We start from the raw sequence: 14,177 nt of genomic DNA on the forward strand, positions 1-14,177 counted from the left end.
CATGTTTCTAAGTCTTTATTTAAATATGAAGGTTTGTATGTTTTGATTTATAGATGTAAACATTTTTATCTTGATGATATTGTACTACTACACAGATCTGTAGTCTATTTTTTTATTTTATTTTATAAGATGAAAAGAGGCTTGATTAGTACTCCTCCATCAGATATGCTTCCTACAACAGAAGGTGGAAAGTCAAATGCCTGGTTGCGGCAAAAAAATGCTGGCATATACGTTCGTCCTCGGCTGTTCTCTCCCTATGTGGAAGAAGCAAAGGTACTAAAAACCATTTGAAGATATTAGAGAACTTTATTAGAAACCATATGCACAGATATTTATTGTAGAATTATTTAAATATTTGATGTAATAGCCTAAATATCCAGTAATAGGGAACATGAAAGTAAATTCTAGTTCAACTACTCAACAGAGTAGGTTTTTGAAATGTTTTAAAACAAATCATAATACATTTTACATTTTTCTCATCTTAGTTGCCTTGTGAATTGTTAATTGCCTTGCAGATTATCAGTTTACTGAAATAGAGGAAATGTTCTGAAATTAAATTGCAAGCATTTTATCTTCATAAACTAAAGAAATGCATAATTTTTTGTTATTCTATAATAGCTGACTATTGAGTTTTGAGTTTAGTTTTAGAGTAAATATACAAACTTATTATAATTTCAAACCTATGAAATAAACAGTTGGCATTATTTATTCTGAAATGTAAAGAACTCCCCAAGAAATTATGATAATGTGAAAATGAAACTCTGTAATTTTTGTTAAATATATTCACATGTAAATACTTAAGAGTAGCTTGTGAGGAGCTAACAGTCTTTGAAAGTCAAAAATCATCAGTAAGCATTCTGAAGTAACAGGCAAAATAATGTATTTAGGGACAGAATTACATTGCTTTAAAATTTTACTTATTTTTATTTCCAGACTTCCTAGCTTTAAGATAAATGAAAGGAGTTTGAGAACTCTGTTTTATTGACTAGGTTGATAATATTCTTCATATTAAATGGTTGACATTCTAAATAGATCTAAAACAGGAAGAAAGCAGAATGGTCAGATCTGGTCTTTGTGCTTGAAGTGCTCATGCAGCTGAGCCTTCACAGGCCACGTCTGGTGAGAAACTACACCAATCCCCCATTTCCTCTGCCCCAAGATGGGGTGGCTCAGCAGAAGGTCCTCTAGAACTGCCCTGTTCTCAGATGACTGTGGAAGAAGGAATTCCCCCATTGGAAATGTTTATATAACACTTCATTTTTGCCATTCTGTAGTTGGGTGAGATAGATGCATCTGAAACTACTTTAACAAAATTGGGTGTATTTATAGTCTCATTAATCAATCTTTACTATTTCATATTTTGAACATTTTTTAATGTGATACTTAGCACATGTATACATGTTCTTTTCATTATAATAATCTTGTGTATTATTTATTTTTGATTAATTTTATATGCTTCCATCAGATTTTAAATACTTCTAATTAAAAATAAGCCTTTTCAATGATTATATCTATTCAAAAATTCTCCTGGGCTGGGGTTGTGCTCAGTGGTAGAGCTCTCGCCTAGCACATGTGAGGCCCTGGTTCAATCCTCAGCACCACATAAAATAAAATAAAGATATTGTGTCCATCTACAACTAAAAAAAAAATTCTCCAGAAAGTCTTTAATTAAAGAGGAATGGGTATTTTCTTCTTCTACCACCGATTTCAGACTTTACATAAGTGAGAAAACAATTAATGAATCCCCCTTTTCTTTCATTTATTTATTTGTTTGTTTATTTTTGGTTGTGGATAGGCGCAATGTCTTTATTCATTTATTTTTATGTGGTGCTGAGGATCGAACCCAGTGCCTCACATGTGCGAGGCAGGCACTCTACCACTGAACTATAACCTCTGCCCCTTCTGTGATGGAGATGATAATCTTACTCCAACTGTGATTTAACACAAAGAATGGATTGACTGACTGTTCATCCTGAATTCTCATTTCAGTCAGTGCTAGATGAGATGATGGTGGAACAAACAGACCTTGTGCGTTTGCGAATGGTGAGAATGTCCAATGTGCCAGACACGCTTTACATGGTCAGTAATGCCATGCCACAGTGTTGCCACATGATCAGCCATCAGCAGATGAGCAGCAGCCAATCAAGCCCACCTTCTGTTGTAGCCAATGAAATTCCAGGTAAGGCAATGCCTTTGGTGAGGCATTTATATTGAAATGAATAATCTTATCCATTTTTTTGTAATTGAACCCCTAAATGTATGCTAATTGTTTCCACATTTATGCTTTTATTCCCCTAGTTTTTAAGGATAAGAGTTTTGTTTTATATTTTATCTTAAGTTAATAAGTGTATGTAGGTTTTTGCACACACACCCCTACCTTTGTGACAGCCTTTTGGAAACTTTCTTGTGTTTCTAGACATTGCCACATGTGCTCTATGCGGCAGAATTGCCCTTGTTTAGAGAAATTCTGTTTTTTCATCACTGCAGGGTAGTTTGCACATGTGGACTTAATATCTTTGAATCTGCTTCTGTCTCCCAAAGATGTGATCACCATTATTTTCCTAGAGGTCCAGTTTCCCATGATCTTCTCTATAATGTTCACCGTAGTGTAGGTTTATGTCTTATGACTTTGAAGGAATTGGCCATAGATTGAAGTTTAGCTGTCATATCCAAAAACATCTGTTTTGGGGTTTTTTTTGGGGGGGAACTGGGGGTCGAACCCAGGACTTTGCAAATGCTTTGCCACTGAGCTACATCCCAGCCCCCAAAAACATCTGAATATTAATTACTTCATGTTGACTTTTAACAGTAGTCTCTAGTATCAGTTTCTAAGATAAAATAAACACTAGTAATCTGGTGGTCAGAAATTTGTAGCTCTTGCCAATTGCTTTTGCAAGATGCATAGTAAAAACCAGCAGCCAGACATGGTAGCACACGCCTATAGTCCCAATTACTTAGAGACTAAAGTGGGAAGATTACTTGAGCCCAGGAGTTTGAGACCAAGCCTGGGCAACCTATCAGAACCCTGTGTCAAAAATTAAATAAATAAAATCCAGCAAACAATGTGCAATGGAAATAGCACCATTCATTTCTGCGTCCATATACCTGTTTCAGTTAAGAATAAATAAAAAGCATAATGGCAGAACTTCTCACTGAATACATACATTTTATTTCATAACTAGTGTTTTTCATCAATTGTTGCCTTAGTAGATTTGGCTATTGTATATTTGCCTAAGGCATACATTGGATAACAGTAATAAGATAAATATTTCTTCAATTGGGTTTTGTTAATTTTGAAGCTTTGGTAGTAGCACTGTTTTTCAGGCTTGAATTAATGCTATTGAATATCAGCATAATTTTATCCTAGAACTTAATCAGAAAATCCCAAAGACACCCACAAGTAAGTATTCTCAAGAAAACAAGACTTTCCTGTGGCTTAGTTAACAAGGCATGCCCCATTTTAGTGTCACCCAGTTTCTCCCATCCTTGCCCATTGCACTCAAAAGACAAGGCTGTAGCTTGTTGGAGAGGACTTACAGGCTCACAGACTGGCTCTTTCACTTTGTGGGACTCTGGCATTCTGTGATTTCTTCCAAAACATCAATTTTCTCATCTATGAAATGAAGATAATGTTTCCTCCTAGTGTTGTGGGGATTTAATGAAGCGCCATGAATAATATGCTTAAGCATTTGCTTGGCAGAAAATTAGCATTCACCAAACCCTGGCTCTCCTTCCCCTCAAAATAACGTTCAGTCAACACTGTGGTCAGTTCATATCACAAATGTTTACAGACTTCATTGCCTCTCTCCAACCTGTGACCACGGCTTAGCTCAGGTTCCTAACTGCTGTTCCTGCCTCTTCTCTTACTTCTGTCCTTTACCCCAGGGGTCAGCACATTTTTTCAGTAAAGGACCAGATAATAGATATTTCAGACTTTTTGAACTATGCAATCTCTATTACACCGACTAACTCCCAAATAACCACGGTGGTTTCTAAACAAATGGTAAGGCTGTGTGCCAATAAAACTTTACTTACCAGTTTGCCTCCCCTGCTTCACATAACGTCTGCCTGCACTCACCACGTCACAGCTCTCATTCTGTCATCCCCTGCATAAGCAGCTCCCTGCTATACGCAGGATACAACTCATTCAGATCTACCCCACTCATATTTCCAGCCTCCTTTCTCAGTTCTTCCTCCTTACCTGCTGACCCCAGACTCTGCCAGTGAGCCTCCTCCTTGTGTTGTGCTATTTTTCATTTGATACCATGTACATGCCTAGACTTCCTTGCTCAGAAAGCTTCACGCTGCTTTCTTTACATGCCTGATTTTCCATCATCTTCAAGGCTATGTTGGGGTTCCCCCTTGTCTAAGAAGCCTTTCCCACCTGCCTTCCATCTGGGCTAGGTGCCCGTTTTTTTCCAGTCTTCCAGTGTTCTTGTTTATTTTTCTCCATGAACTTTTCTGACCCTGTACTATACTTATGGACAGAGATCACATCTTTCCTTCTCTGCACCCCAATACCAATCCTTGGTGCATAGTCAACATTTAAACAATTGTTTGAATACAAGAACAACTTTCTTTCTTTATTTATTTATTTATAATTTTTGCTTAGGATCAAACCCAGGGCCTTGTACATGCAAGGCAAGCACTTTACTACTCAACTACATCCCCAACCCTAAGAATGAATATATATTTTTAAATCATGAAATATCCTAAGAGTCAGAGTACATGCAAGTAAAATCTTATTTGAGCTATAGACTAAAATAATACAATTCTGGAGCTGTTTGATATGTCCAAGAGCCTTCTGGGCACTATGAAATTTAAAATATTGAAAATTTTCTATTTTTCAAATATAAATTACTATGTTGCCAAGAAATTAAAATACTACCTAAAAAATTTATGAAAAGATTCTGATACCAAACATTTGCATTTTCCTTGTGCTCACTGGGCAGTCTTTCCTGTAGCTCAGGAATTTTGCCTACATGCTGTCTTTCTCCTTCTAGTTCCTCGTCTCTTCATTATGAAAGATATGGTCAGACGCCTGCAGGAACTACGGCACACTGAGCAGGTGCAGAGAGCTTATGCACTGAACTGTGGGGAGGGTGCCACCGTCAGCTATGAAATTCAGATTCGAGTACTGAGAGAGTTTGGTCTTGCAGATGCTGCTGCAGAGCTCTTGCAGGTAAGACATGGCATTGAACTGTTGAAAGGAGGGAACCTTAATCATCAGTCAGGCAGTATATGAGACATCCCAAGGAGTGCCCCACTGCTGCTTTTTCTTCGTACGTGCCCTTTCACTGCCTCTGATGTCTTCGACAGGCTGCAGGTTTCTCCTCATGAGAAGCAGCATGGAGGAGTGGGCTGAGCACAGAGCTGGCTCTGCTCCTTACTAACTGGTTAACTTGGATAAGTTATTTAACCAGTGAGCATCAGTTCCTTACCCATAAAACGGATTATTGTGAAGATAGAAGGTGCTGTGTGTCAAACAGCTGTGTATACATAACAAGCATCCAAATGGTGACTGCTACAAAGTTCCATCCCAACAGAGATGGCGAAAGAAGGAGGAAATTCTGAACCTCATTGCTTGCTCTCTGGTCACCAGATTTCAGGTTAGGCCTACTATCAGATGCCCACTGACCTTTCTTCCATAAGAAATGTTGTGCATGAAGGTTCAAATGCAAGCATGAGAATCATGGAATGAGTGCTTTTTTTTTTTCAACCTAGTAGGAAACAAATTCATTTCTAGTAATTATTAAGCATAAGAACAATAGCATTGGTTTTGTAGTTAAGATAGGATTTGTGGCATAGTTTTATCAGAGCCTTACATAAAATTTGATTTGATCTGGTCAAGTGGGGCACTTTCTTGCCACTGAATCCAAACTCCATTAACCCTGTCCCTTTCAAAAGGAAAATGTGGCAGCCACTCATTTTTAGGTTCTTAATTTTTATTTTTTGCTGTGGTTTCCATCCCTAGAGTACATAGTCTGGTTTTTTACTTGTTTCTCTTCCCTTTGCCATCCTAAATTGTCTTAATTTGATATCTTAAATTGTATAAAAATCATTGTTCTCTTGCAATGGTTTGAAGTCTTAATCCAGCTTGGTTGTGTATAATGAGCAAGGAATGGTTATTTTGAAGTTATTTCACATAAAACATATACAGATGTTGTGTCAGAGTTTCTAGGAAGCTCCTCAGTTGTATTCCTTTTCTTCCTTTGATTTAATGTTAACTTTTTTCTTAGCAAAATCATTTCAGTTAGGTTTTATTACTTGTTTTTGCTTTATCACATATTGCTACAAGAGATGTCTGACTTGCTTGCTGGAATTTTACCTTTTACTTAATGTGGTCTTCTTAGCTTCTTAAGTATTTTACTTAACTCTCTCAGCTTGTACAATTCCATGTGTGAAATCTCCTTTTTTTTTTTTTTTTTAATCTAGAATCCTCACAAGTTCTTTCCTGATGAACGTTTTGGGGATGAAAGTCCACTCTTGACAATGAGACAGCCTGGGAGATGTCGTGTTAACAGTACCCCTACTGCAGAAACCATGTTTACAGACCTGGACTCTTTTGTGGCCTTCCATCCACCTTTGCCCCCTCCACCCCCTCCATACCACCCCCCAGCCACCCCAATCCATAACCAACTCAAAGCAGGTTGGAAGCAAAGACCTCCCAGTCAGCACCCTTCACGTTCCTTTTCTTATCCCTGTAATCATTCGTTGTTTCACTCCAGAACAGCTCCTAAAGCTATTCCTCCCCCAGTTTATCTGCCAGGTGTTAAAGCAGCACCACCTGACTGTACCAACCCCACAGGACTGGGGAGGCAGACAGTTGCTGCTGCTGCTGCTGCAGCTGCTGCCGCCTCTGCTGCAGTAGCATCTGAGAAACAAATGGTAAGTCAGCACTTAAGTCACCTGCCCCAAATCAAAAGTCTGTGGGATATTAGGAGCTGTTCCCCTGGCTCCAAGAACCCCACGGGACTCAGCAGTGCCCAAAAGTGTTATTGGCAGGCTGAAAGCATGCACTCGATTATCATGGGGAAGAAGAGAAGAATGCTAGTATCAGCAAATGGGAAAGGACAGGAGCAGAGAGAATAGAGGTGTGTGTAGTAGGAACAAAGGCAGTGTTCTTGTCTGTAAGTCCATCTGCCAGTAGCAGGAGGAGAGCAGTGACAGGTGGATCTGCATGCATCCTAATGTTCTGTTCAAGCCCGAGTTTGGAATCTTCCTGACTTCTGTCCTATAGGATCTGTTATTCTACCAAATGCTCTGGTGGAACAAGAAGGGAAAATTACTTAGAGCTAAGTGTACCACCAGGACCAGTGTGACAAAGCCTCCCCATTCAGAAAACAGTCAAAAAGTGAGTCTCCCCAGCTCAGCCCTCAGACCCTGCCTGACTCAGAGCCTCAGGAGCCAGGGCAACGAGTAGAGAGGCTCCATGTCAGACACGGATCTTCACCTGGTTTGCACTGCAGAAGAGATTGAACTTATGTTTTATGTAACACATTTGAGAAAAACAATAGTGCTTTTTAAGTCTTTCTACTCTGTCACATGCTGTCAGCAGAATTCAATAGAGAAAAGGAAAGATCTGTTATTTCAGGGAGGATTCCTTAAAATAGAGCTCACCAGAAGTGATGGACTGGTACACACCTTGGGTCGAATTATGATCCTTCCCAACCTTCCTGTCCCTCTCTACCTTGTTCTCCCTGCTCCCCCCAATTCCCCAAAATAAGAGATTGGTAGTATTTGATAAACCACATGCCCATTCTGTTGGTCTGGCCCTATAATTACAAAATTCAACTATTTTGTATCTTAAATACAATTCCTCCAAAGGAGTATTTTGGTTTTGTTTTTATTTTTTTTCTTTTGGAACTGGGAATTGAACCCAGGGTTGCTTAACCACTGGGGCACATCCCTAGCCTTTTTTGTTTTTTTATTTTGAAACAGGGTATTGAAAAGTTGCTTAGGGCCTCACTAAATTGCTGAAGCTAACGTCAAACTTGCAATCTCCCTGCCTCAGCCTCCCCAAGTTTCTGGGATTACAGGTGTATACCACCACACCCAGCCTCTAAAGGAAAATTGTTAGTACATTCATTGTACTCTTTATTATAATAAAAAATTGAAAATAACCTAAATGTCTGATCATAGGAGACTGGTTTATGATTTATCAGTACAATGGAATGTATTTTTAAATGATGATATCTGAGAAAAATTAATGGTAGAACTATCACTAAATAATATATTAATTATATATGCACTAAAACTATATATGCAATAAATTTTGTGAAAATGTATGCAAAGAAAAAAGGGGAGAGAAATACTTCATTATGTTAGCAATGATTATCTCTGTATGGAACATTAGGAGTTTTTTTTCCTGCCTTTATAATTTTCTGTATCTAAGTATGCATTATAACATTTATAATCAGGAAACCAAATCAACAAAATCAGTGAACATTGGTGGGCCTTTTTTTTTTTTTTTTTTTTTTAAACCTCTGCTTTGTCTCTATCTCAGTGTACCCAACCTGTGCTGAATGATTTAATGCCAGATATCGCCATGGGAGTATCCACACTGTCACTCAAGGACAGGAGACTTCCAGAACTTGCTGTAGACACAGAAGTGAGCCAGCCAGTTTCTGAAGCAGGACCGGGGCCTCCCCAGCATCTCTCGTGTGTTCCACAGAGGCATACACACACTTCTCGAAAAAAACACACACTAGAGCAAAAAACAGATGCTAGAGAAAATCAGCAGGAATACCCGGATTTCTATGACTTCTCAAATGCTGCTTGCAGACCTTCTACTCCTGCTCCTGGCAGACGCGCCCCTTCCCCTTCGCAAGGTGGATATTTTGGTCCTGATTTGTACAGCCACAATAAGGCATCACCAAGTGGCTTAAAGTCAGCCTACCTACCTACTCAGACCCCTCCTAAAACCCAGGAAGAAGCCAGGAGAGAATATCCACTTTCCCCTGATGGGCATTCACACAGGCAGAAGAGTGAGTCCATACGCCTGGATGTCGTGGAGCAGCCTCCCCAGCGATCAGACTTCCCTTTGGCAGCCCCAGAAAATGCTGGCAATGGTCCAGCCCACATCAGGGGACGAACTGCAGTAGAAACCGACTTGACTTTTGGGCTGACTTCTAACAGGCCTTCTTCACAGTCTGCATGTAGCTCTGAGGCTCCAGAAGAGCGATCCACCAGAAGGCTGGCAGACAGTGAGTCCCTGAGCCACGGAGCTCAGAGAAGCACAGAGCTAGAAAGAGAAGATTCCATAAGCAGAGGAAGGAGGTCACCCAGCAAGCCAGACTTCCTCTACAAAAAGTCTGCCCTCTGAGAGCAACCTCCAAGTCGCCTGTGCCTGAGATGTGAAACATCCATTCTACTCTGTAACCCGACAACTCACTGACCAGTTTATCAGTGCCAGCTCAGTTCCACGTTATTTTATTTTCAGTTTTTTGTGTGTATATGTTTATTACACATGGCATGCTAGGAGGGTTATTTTGAATGCTGCATCTGTCTGTTTTATGTTGGAACAATTATGTGAAGAAGCATTTTGAACAGAAGGCAAGCTGGCACTTTTTTTCCCTCTCTTTACAAATGATGGAATTTTTTTGCACTTGTACATTTATTTTATCTGTATTGATTTTATATCAGTATGTTAAACTTTATTGCCACATTTAAAGGACTGTATTTTCATACTTTTTTGCATTTTACCTTTCATCTACCAGTTTTCATGTGCATTGTATTGCACACTAAGATGTATTTTCTTATGAAATAGTTCTGTTTATTTTTAATTATAGAAATTCCAAAGAACAGCACATCAAAATGCTCCTCTCTTTTAAACAGTTGTTTGAGTTCAAAAATCTTCCTGCTCAGTCTCTATAGATCTAATGTCATTCTTCTTTAATAAGTCTTGGGAGCTAGTCTTTATTCCCACTGTGAAGGTCCTGAAGTCTTTGGGTGTAGTAGAAGCAGGAAGGAGAATAGCCCATGGTGCCCAGCCCAAAGCTGTCACTTTACTCACAGTGTGGACACTGTCAGGGTCCCTGTAGACCCTGGTGGTACAGGTTAAAGTATTGCTCCCTGGATGTGGTTCTGAGAAGATCAAATTCCTTGGAATTAGAAAGCAGGGGAGAGAGGAAAGTCAGCTAAAGGGCACAGCAAAGGGATTTCAGGATTCCTGGCCCTGCGGGACTTTCTATCTGAGCTGGGGAAGTGACTGCCTGCTGCCTTCAGTTGTCTTGCTTTCTATGGGAAACAAAGGGCTTCAGTCTTATGGATGTAATGTGGTGTTTGTAAGCATATGTTTTCTTTTAAATATTTCTCAAAGTATGTCTGAACTTTGGTGTCCTATAAAAAACTTGTATAATGCATAATGCTTTGTCACCAAAAAGAAAAAAAAGAAAAAAATTGTTAAACACTACATGTCCTACTTGAACTCCACTGGGGATGCTGGTTTAGCATTTACTGAACCACTGAGCACATGAGGTCTCTCTGATCCTCTCCCTTGGAAGGGCAATGTGTGAGCTAAGGACTGTTTTGATTTGTTTTGTTTCTTACTCTTCAATGTAAATATATTAGTATTTGAGTTTAAATCACTTCAACATTATTTAATATTCACTTTGTATTTTTACAAACACAGCCGTAGCACTTAGAAGAAAAGAGACTTCCTGAACATTCTCTCAAAGGATATTTGGGAACCTCTTTTCTATGTATGTGTGTGTGTGTGTGTGTGTGTGTATGTATATATATATATATAATATATATACACACATACATATATATATTATATATATATATATAAAATAAAACTATGAATCACTCACACTCACTCTAAAACTATGCAGGGCTGGGGAGCCTTCACAAGCTACCATATAAATGAATTACATGCACTTTGAAGTGACTAGGTTTCTATTGGGTGTCAGCAACTCTAATTTCTCCTGAAACAGTAGTTTCTCTTCTGGTCTTTTCCTACTTTACCCTGTGGATATACACTCAGGAATAATTTGACATTTTTAAAATTCCTAACAATAGATAATCTCAAATTTGGGAAGTATGTCTGTTTCTTCTGTGAGCTGCTGCCGCCCATTCTGCTGCCTGGCCGGTTAGCTGCTGCTGGTGCATTCAGTTGTCGACCCTGGTGATGTTGCATACTGAGCTCCCAGCCTCCGGTGGTCACATGCATCTGCTGTAAAGTCTGCTCGCAGAGCCTGTAAGGCTCCTCTTTTAAAGATAGAAAAACACAGGACTCTCACTTTTAAGTCTTATAATAGATGCTGATGTCTTCTGAAGCCCAGTCTCATTCTGTCTTCAGAAGCAAATGTTAATTCCATCATTCTTCAGTATGTGTTTATAATACACAAGTTGATATGAATTAATCTGAGAGCTTTAGATTTCTGTTCTGCATTGGACTGCACTGGACTGGACTGGTACTGCAGAGGAGAATGAGTAGACCTAATTTGAATGAGGAAGAAATCTCATCTCTGACCTATTTTGTTTCCCCAATATGTTAGAGAGACCAGGGTTATTGGTTTTTCTGAAAATTCATTGAATAGTCTTTAAATATAATTATAAAAACTAGTGGCCACTATTCATAGTATTACTTAATTTAAGATGTTTGCTTTTAATAATTTAGCTTACCTGGCTAAACTATGTATACAGGGGAATCTTGCTTTAATCTGTGGGATTATGGACTGATATGACTTGCAGAAGATGAACAGATGCGGTTTTGTGTGCATTAGGCTAGTGTTGGTGGACTCTTAATGGATCTCGTGAAGTATAATTAATAGAGTAGGTCGATAGCTCTGTGCCTCTGCTTTTGAACCATCTATTCAATCATTTCTAATGCCAAACTAAGACAAATGTAAAGTGTGAGTAAGATTGCTCTTTTAAAAAAAGTATATATAATATAAAATTTAAATACATAAATTGGCATTTTACTTGATATAGAAATTTCATGCGAACCAAATCACAAAAATACCAGATCTCCTTTTGAGGCCCTGGACAATCTGGCCATTTGGACAATCACTGCTCCCAGTGCCCACTGTGTGTTGAGGTTAGCAAACTACCGTGTAGATGCTAGTGCAAAGGAGAAGAGTCAGATTAAAAGATGCTCTTGGTCCTTTTCTTATATAATCATCTTAGTTTTGTGATTTTGAAAAATAATTTTACTAAGTTGCCCATGGCCCCTAAAGAGAAAAATAGCAACATGAAGAACAAAAACCATTAGAACATGGCTTCTCTACTACACGGACCACACCCATTCTCATGCCCCATCAGCTGGGCACATGTCCTTAGACCTGAGCTAGCTTGGCTTTTCAATAACCCGTTAGGCTTTAAGGATTTTTAGTGAGTTCTTTTTACTTTTGTCTGCCCCCCACCCACCCCCTGCTTTAGTATTGGGGAATTGAACCCAAGGGCGCTTAACCACTGAGCCACATCCCCAGCCCTTTTATTTTTTATTTTGAGACAGGTTCTTGCTAAGTTGTTTTGGGCCTCTCTAAGTTGCTAAAGTTGGCCTTGAACTTGCAATCCTCCTGCCTCAGCCTCCCAGGTCACGGGGATTATAAGGCGTGCGCCACTGTACCCAGCTAGTGAGTTCTCTTGTTTATTTTTTTTGTAGAACTACCTATGAAACTTGACCTAGTCTTGTTTTGGCTTTCTCACAATCTCTCGGGGGTTTTTTTGTTGTTGACTGTTTGTTTGTTTGACTCATTGTTCAACTTCTAGCAATGGGCACAATCCTTGTACATTTGAATGAAGCTCATGCTGCAGAATGTAATGGAGAAACAGCAAACGCAGCAGAGCCCTGGGGCTTGGTGCTGACCTCTGGTGACATTCTCTGTAGTTGACAGGTCAGCATTCCCCAGTCACTACCCAGCAAGATTTATATTTTCATAATGGTGAATTTGCCTTTTAGGGAAAAATGAAACACTTGTAAAATTGTCGTCTTGCAATCCTAAGGATTTGTGTTTTTATCCTAGGACTGAATTAAAAGGGAAATGCCTCTTTGACTTTTGCTTCTCTGCAGTCACTATTAAAGCCGCAGTGATGGGTGCTCTTCCCAGGTCTGCAGTGGTTCACTTTGTCTACTATGTGATTCACTTCCAAACCTCATTACAGGTATTCTTACTAAAGCGTTGCCATGCACACCACTAGAAGGTGTCTTGCTGTTCTCTCCATGAACACCTTGTATGAACCGTGCTTCATGGAGTGTTGTCTTTGTGCCTATCAGTTGCGATAGCTGTTGTCATTGTCTGGCAGTCTTTTGGTTTTTTTTTCCCTCTAGAGAATCCTCTGACTGTGTTTCAGTCTTTCATATTCTGAATATTATAATGCTGTGGCCATTTCTACAGAAAGGTTACTTGCAAGTGCGTGTCTTGACAATAACCTCTTGTGTTTGTGTGTTTACGGGGGTTCTAAGATCCCATAAGCGCTGGAAGCTTCCTCGGGTGTACCTGCACGTGACTGTGTGCCTGGGTCACCTGGGCGGAACCCTGCTCTGAGATGAGGTGGCTGAATGCTGAAGTTCCTGGGCTCCACTTGCTGTGTATGTACCATATCTGTACTTGGGGACGGGAGACCTTCTACGCCACTGCATTTCTCGTGGTTGTGCTGTTACTGGTATAAAGTCAAGTGCCTTCAATGCTCAAGGCTCAGAAATTTTTCTTAAACTGATTTCATGTCCTATGCAAGTGTTTTCTACAACCTGCATAACCAGTACTTTGTAAAACTTGTTTACGCTTCAACTGTACATAGTGTTTTTTAAAGAAATATATAGTATTTTTATTTAGGTACCTCCAAACTTGAATTCGTCTGTGTGAAACATTGTAAAACGATACATTTCTCTTTTGAGTACCATTGCAGTTGTACAGAGGTTTTCACTGGTTCTATTTTTCTACTGTTACTGATAAAGCATGTAACACTGACTTTATCCTACATATAGTTGGCATTTCAAATAAATGGCTTGTATAGAACCTGCTGCGTTGGATACAGTCTGTTTTAGCTGTGGGGCAGACATACATGCGTTACAGACAGGGTGGTTCCCCTCAAGGGTGGAATTGGGAGGGATTCTACAATTATCTTCTGTTTCTGGGATTTCAGCCGTGCAGAGACATTTGTTATTTTTATGGTTTTCTTGGAAATCTCACATTTTATTCTGAATCATCAAGTTCATTGTTATTATC

General features: G+C 39.4%; 1 protein-coding gene across 1 annotated transcript in view; it reads left to right on the forward strand.

Moving 5' to 3' along the window:
* The window catches only part of Btbd7 (BTB domain containing 7), a 112,913-nt gene extending 98,962 nt beyond the window's left edge, over positions 1 to 13,951 (forward strand). The window contains exons 7-11 of the mRNA XM_077799820.1: positions 130 to 273; positions 1,990 to 2,179; positions 5,004 to 5,182; positions 6,436 to 6,888; positions 8,507 to 13,951. Coding sequence (XP_077655946.1) covers positions 130 to 273; positions 1,990 to 2,179; positions 5,004 to 5,182; positions 6,436 to 6,888; positions 8,507 to 9,325 — 1,785 coding nt within the window. The 3' untranslated portion in view covers positions 9,326 to 13,951. The remainder of the gene's footprint in view (positions 1 to 129; positions 274 to 1,989; positions 2,180 to 5,003; positions 5,183 to 6,435; positions 6,889 to 8,506) is intronic.
* The last annotated feature ends 226 nt before the right edge of the window (positions 13,952 to 14,177 follow it).

The sequence above is a fragment of the Urocitellus parryii genome, chromosome 6 (genome assembly GCF_045843805.1).
Source record: "Urocitellus parryii isolate mUroPar1 chromosome 6, mUroPar1.hap1, whole genome shotgun sequence".
NCBI lineage: Eukaryota > Metazoa > Chordata > Mammalia > Rodentia > Sciuridae > Urocitellus > Urocitellus parryii.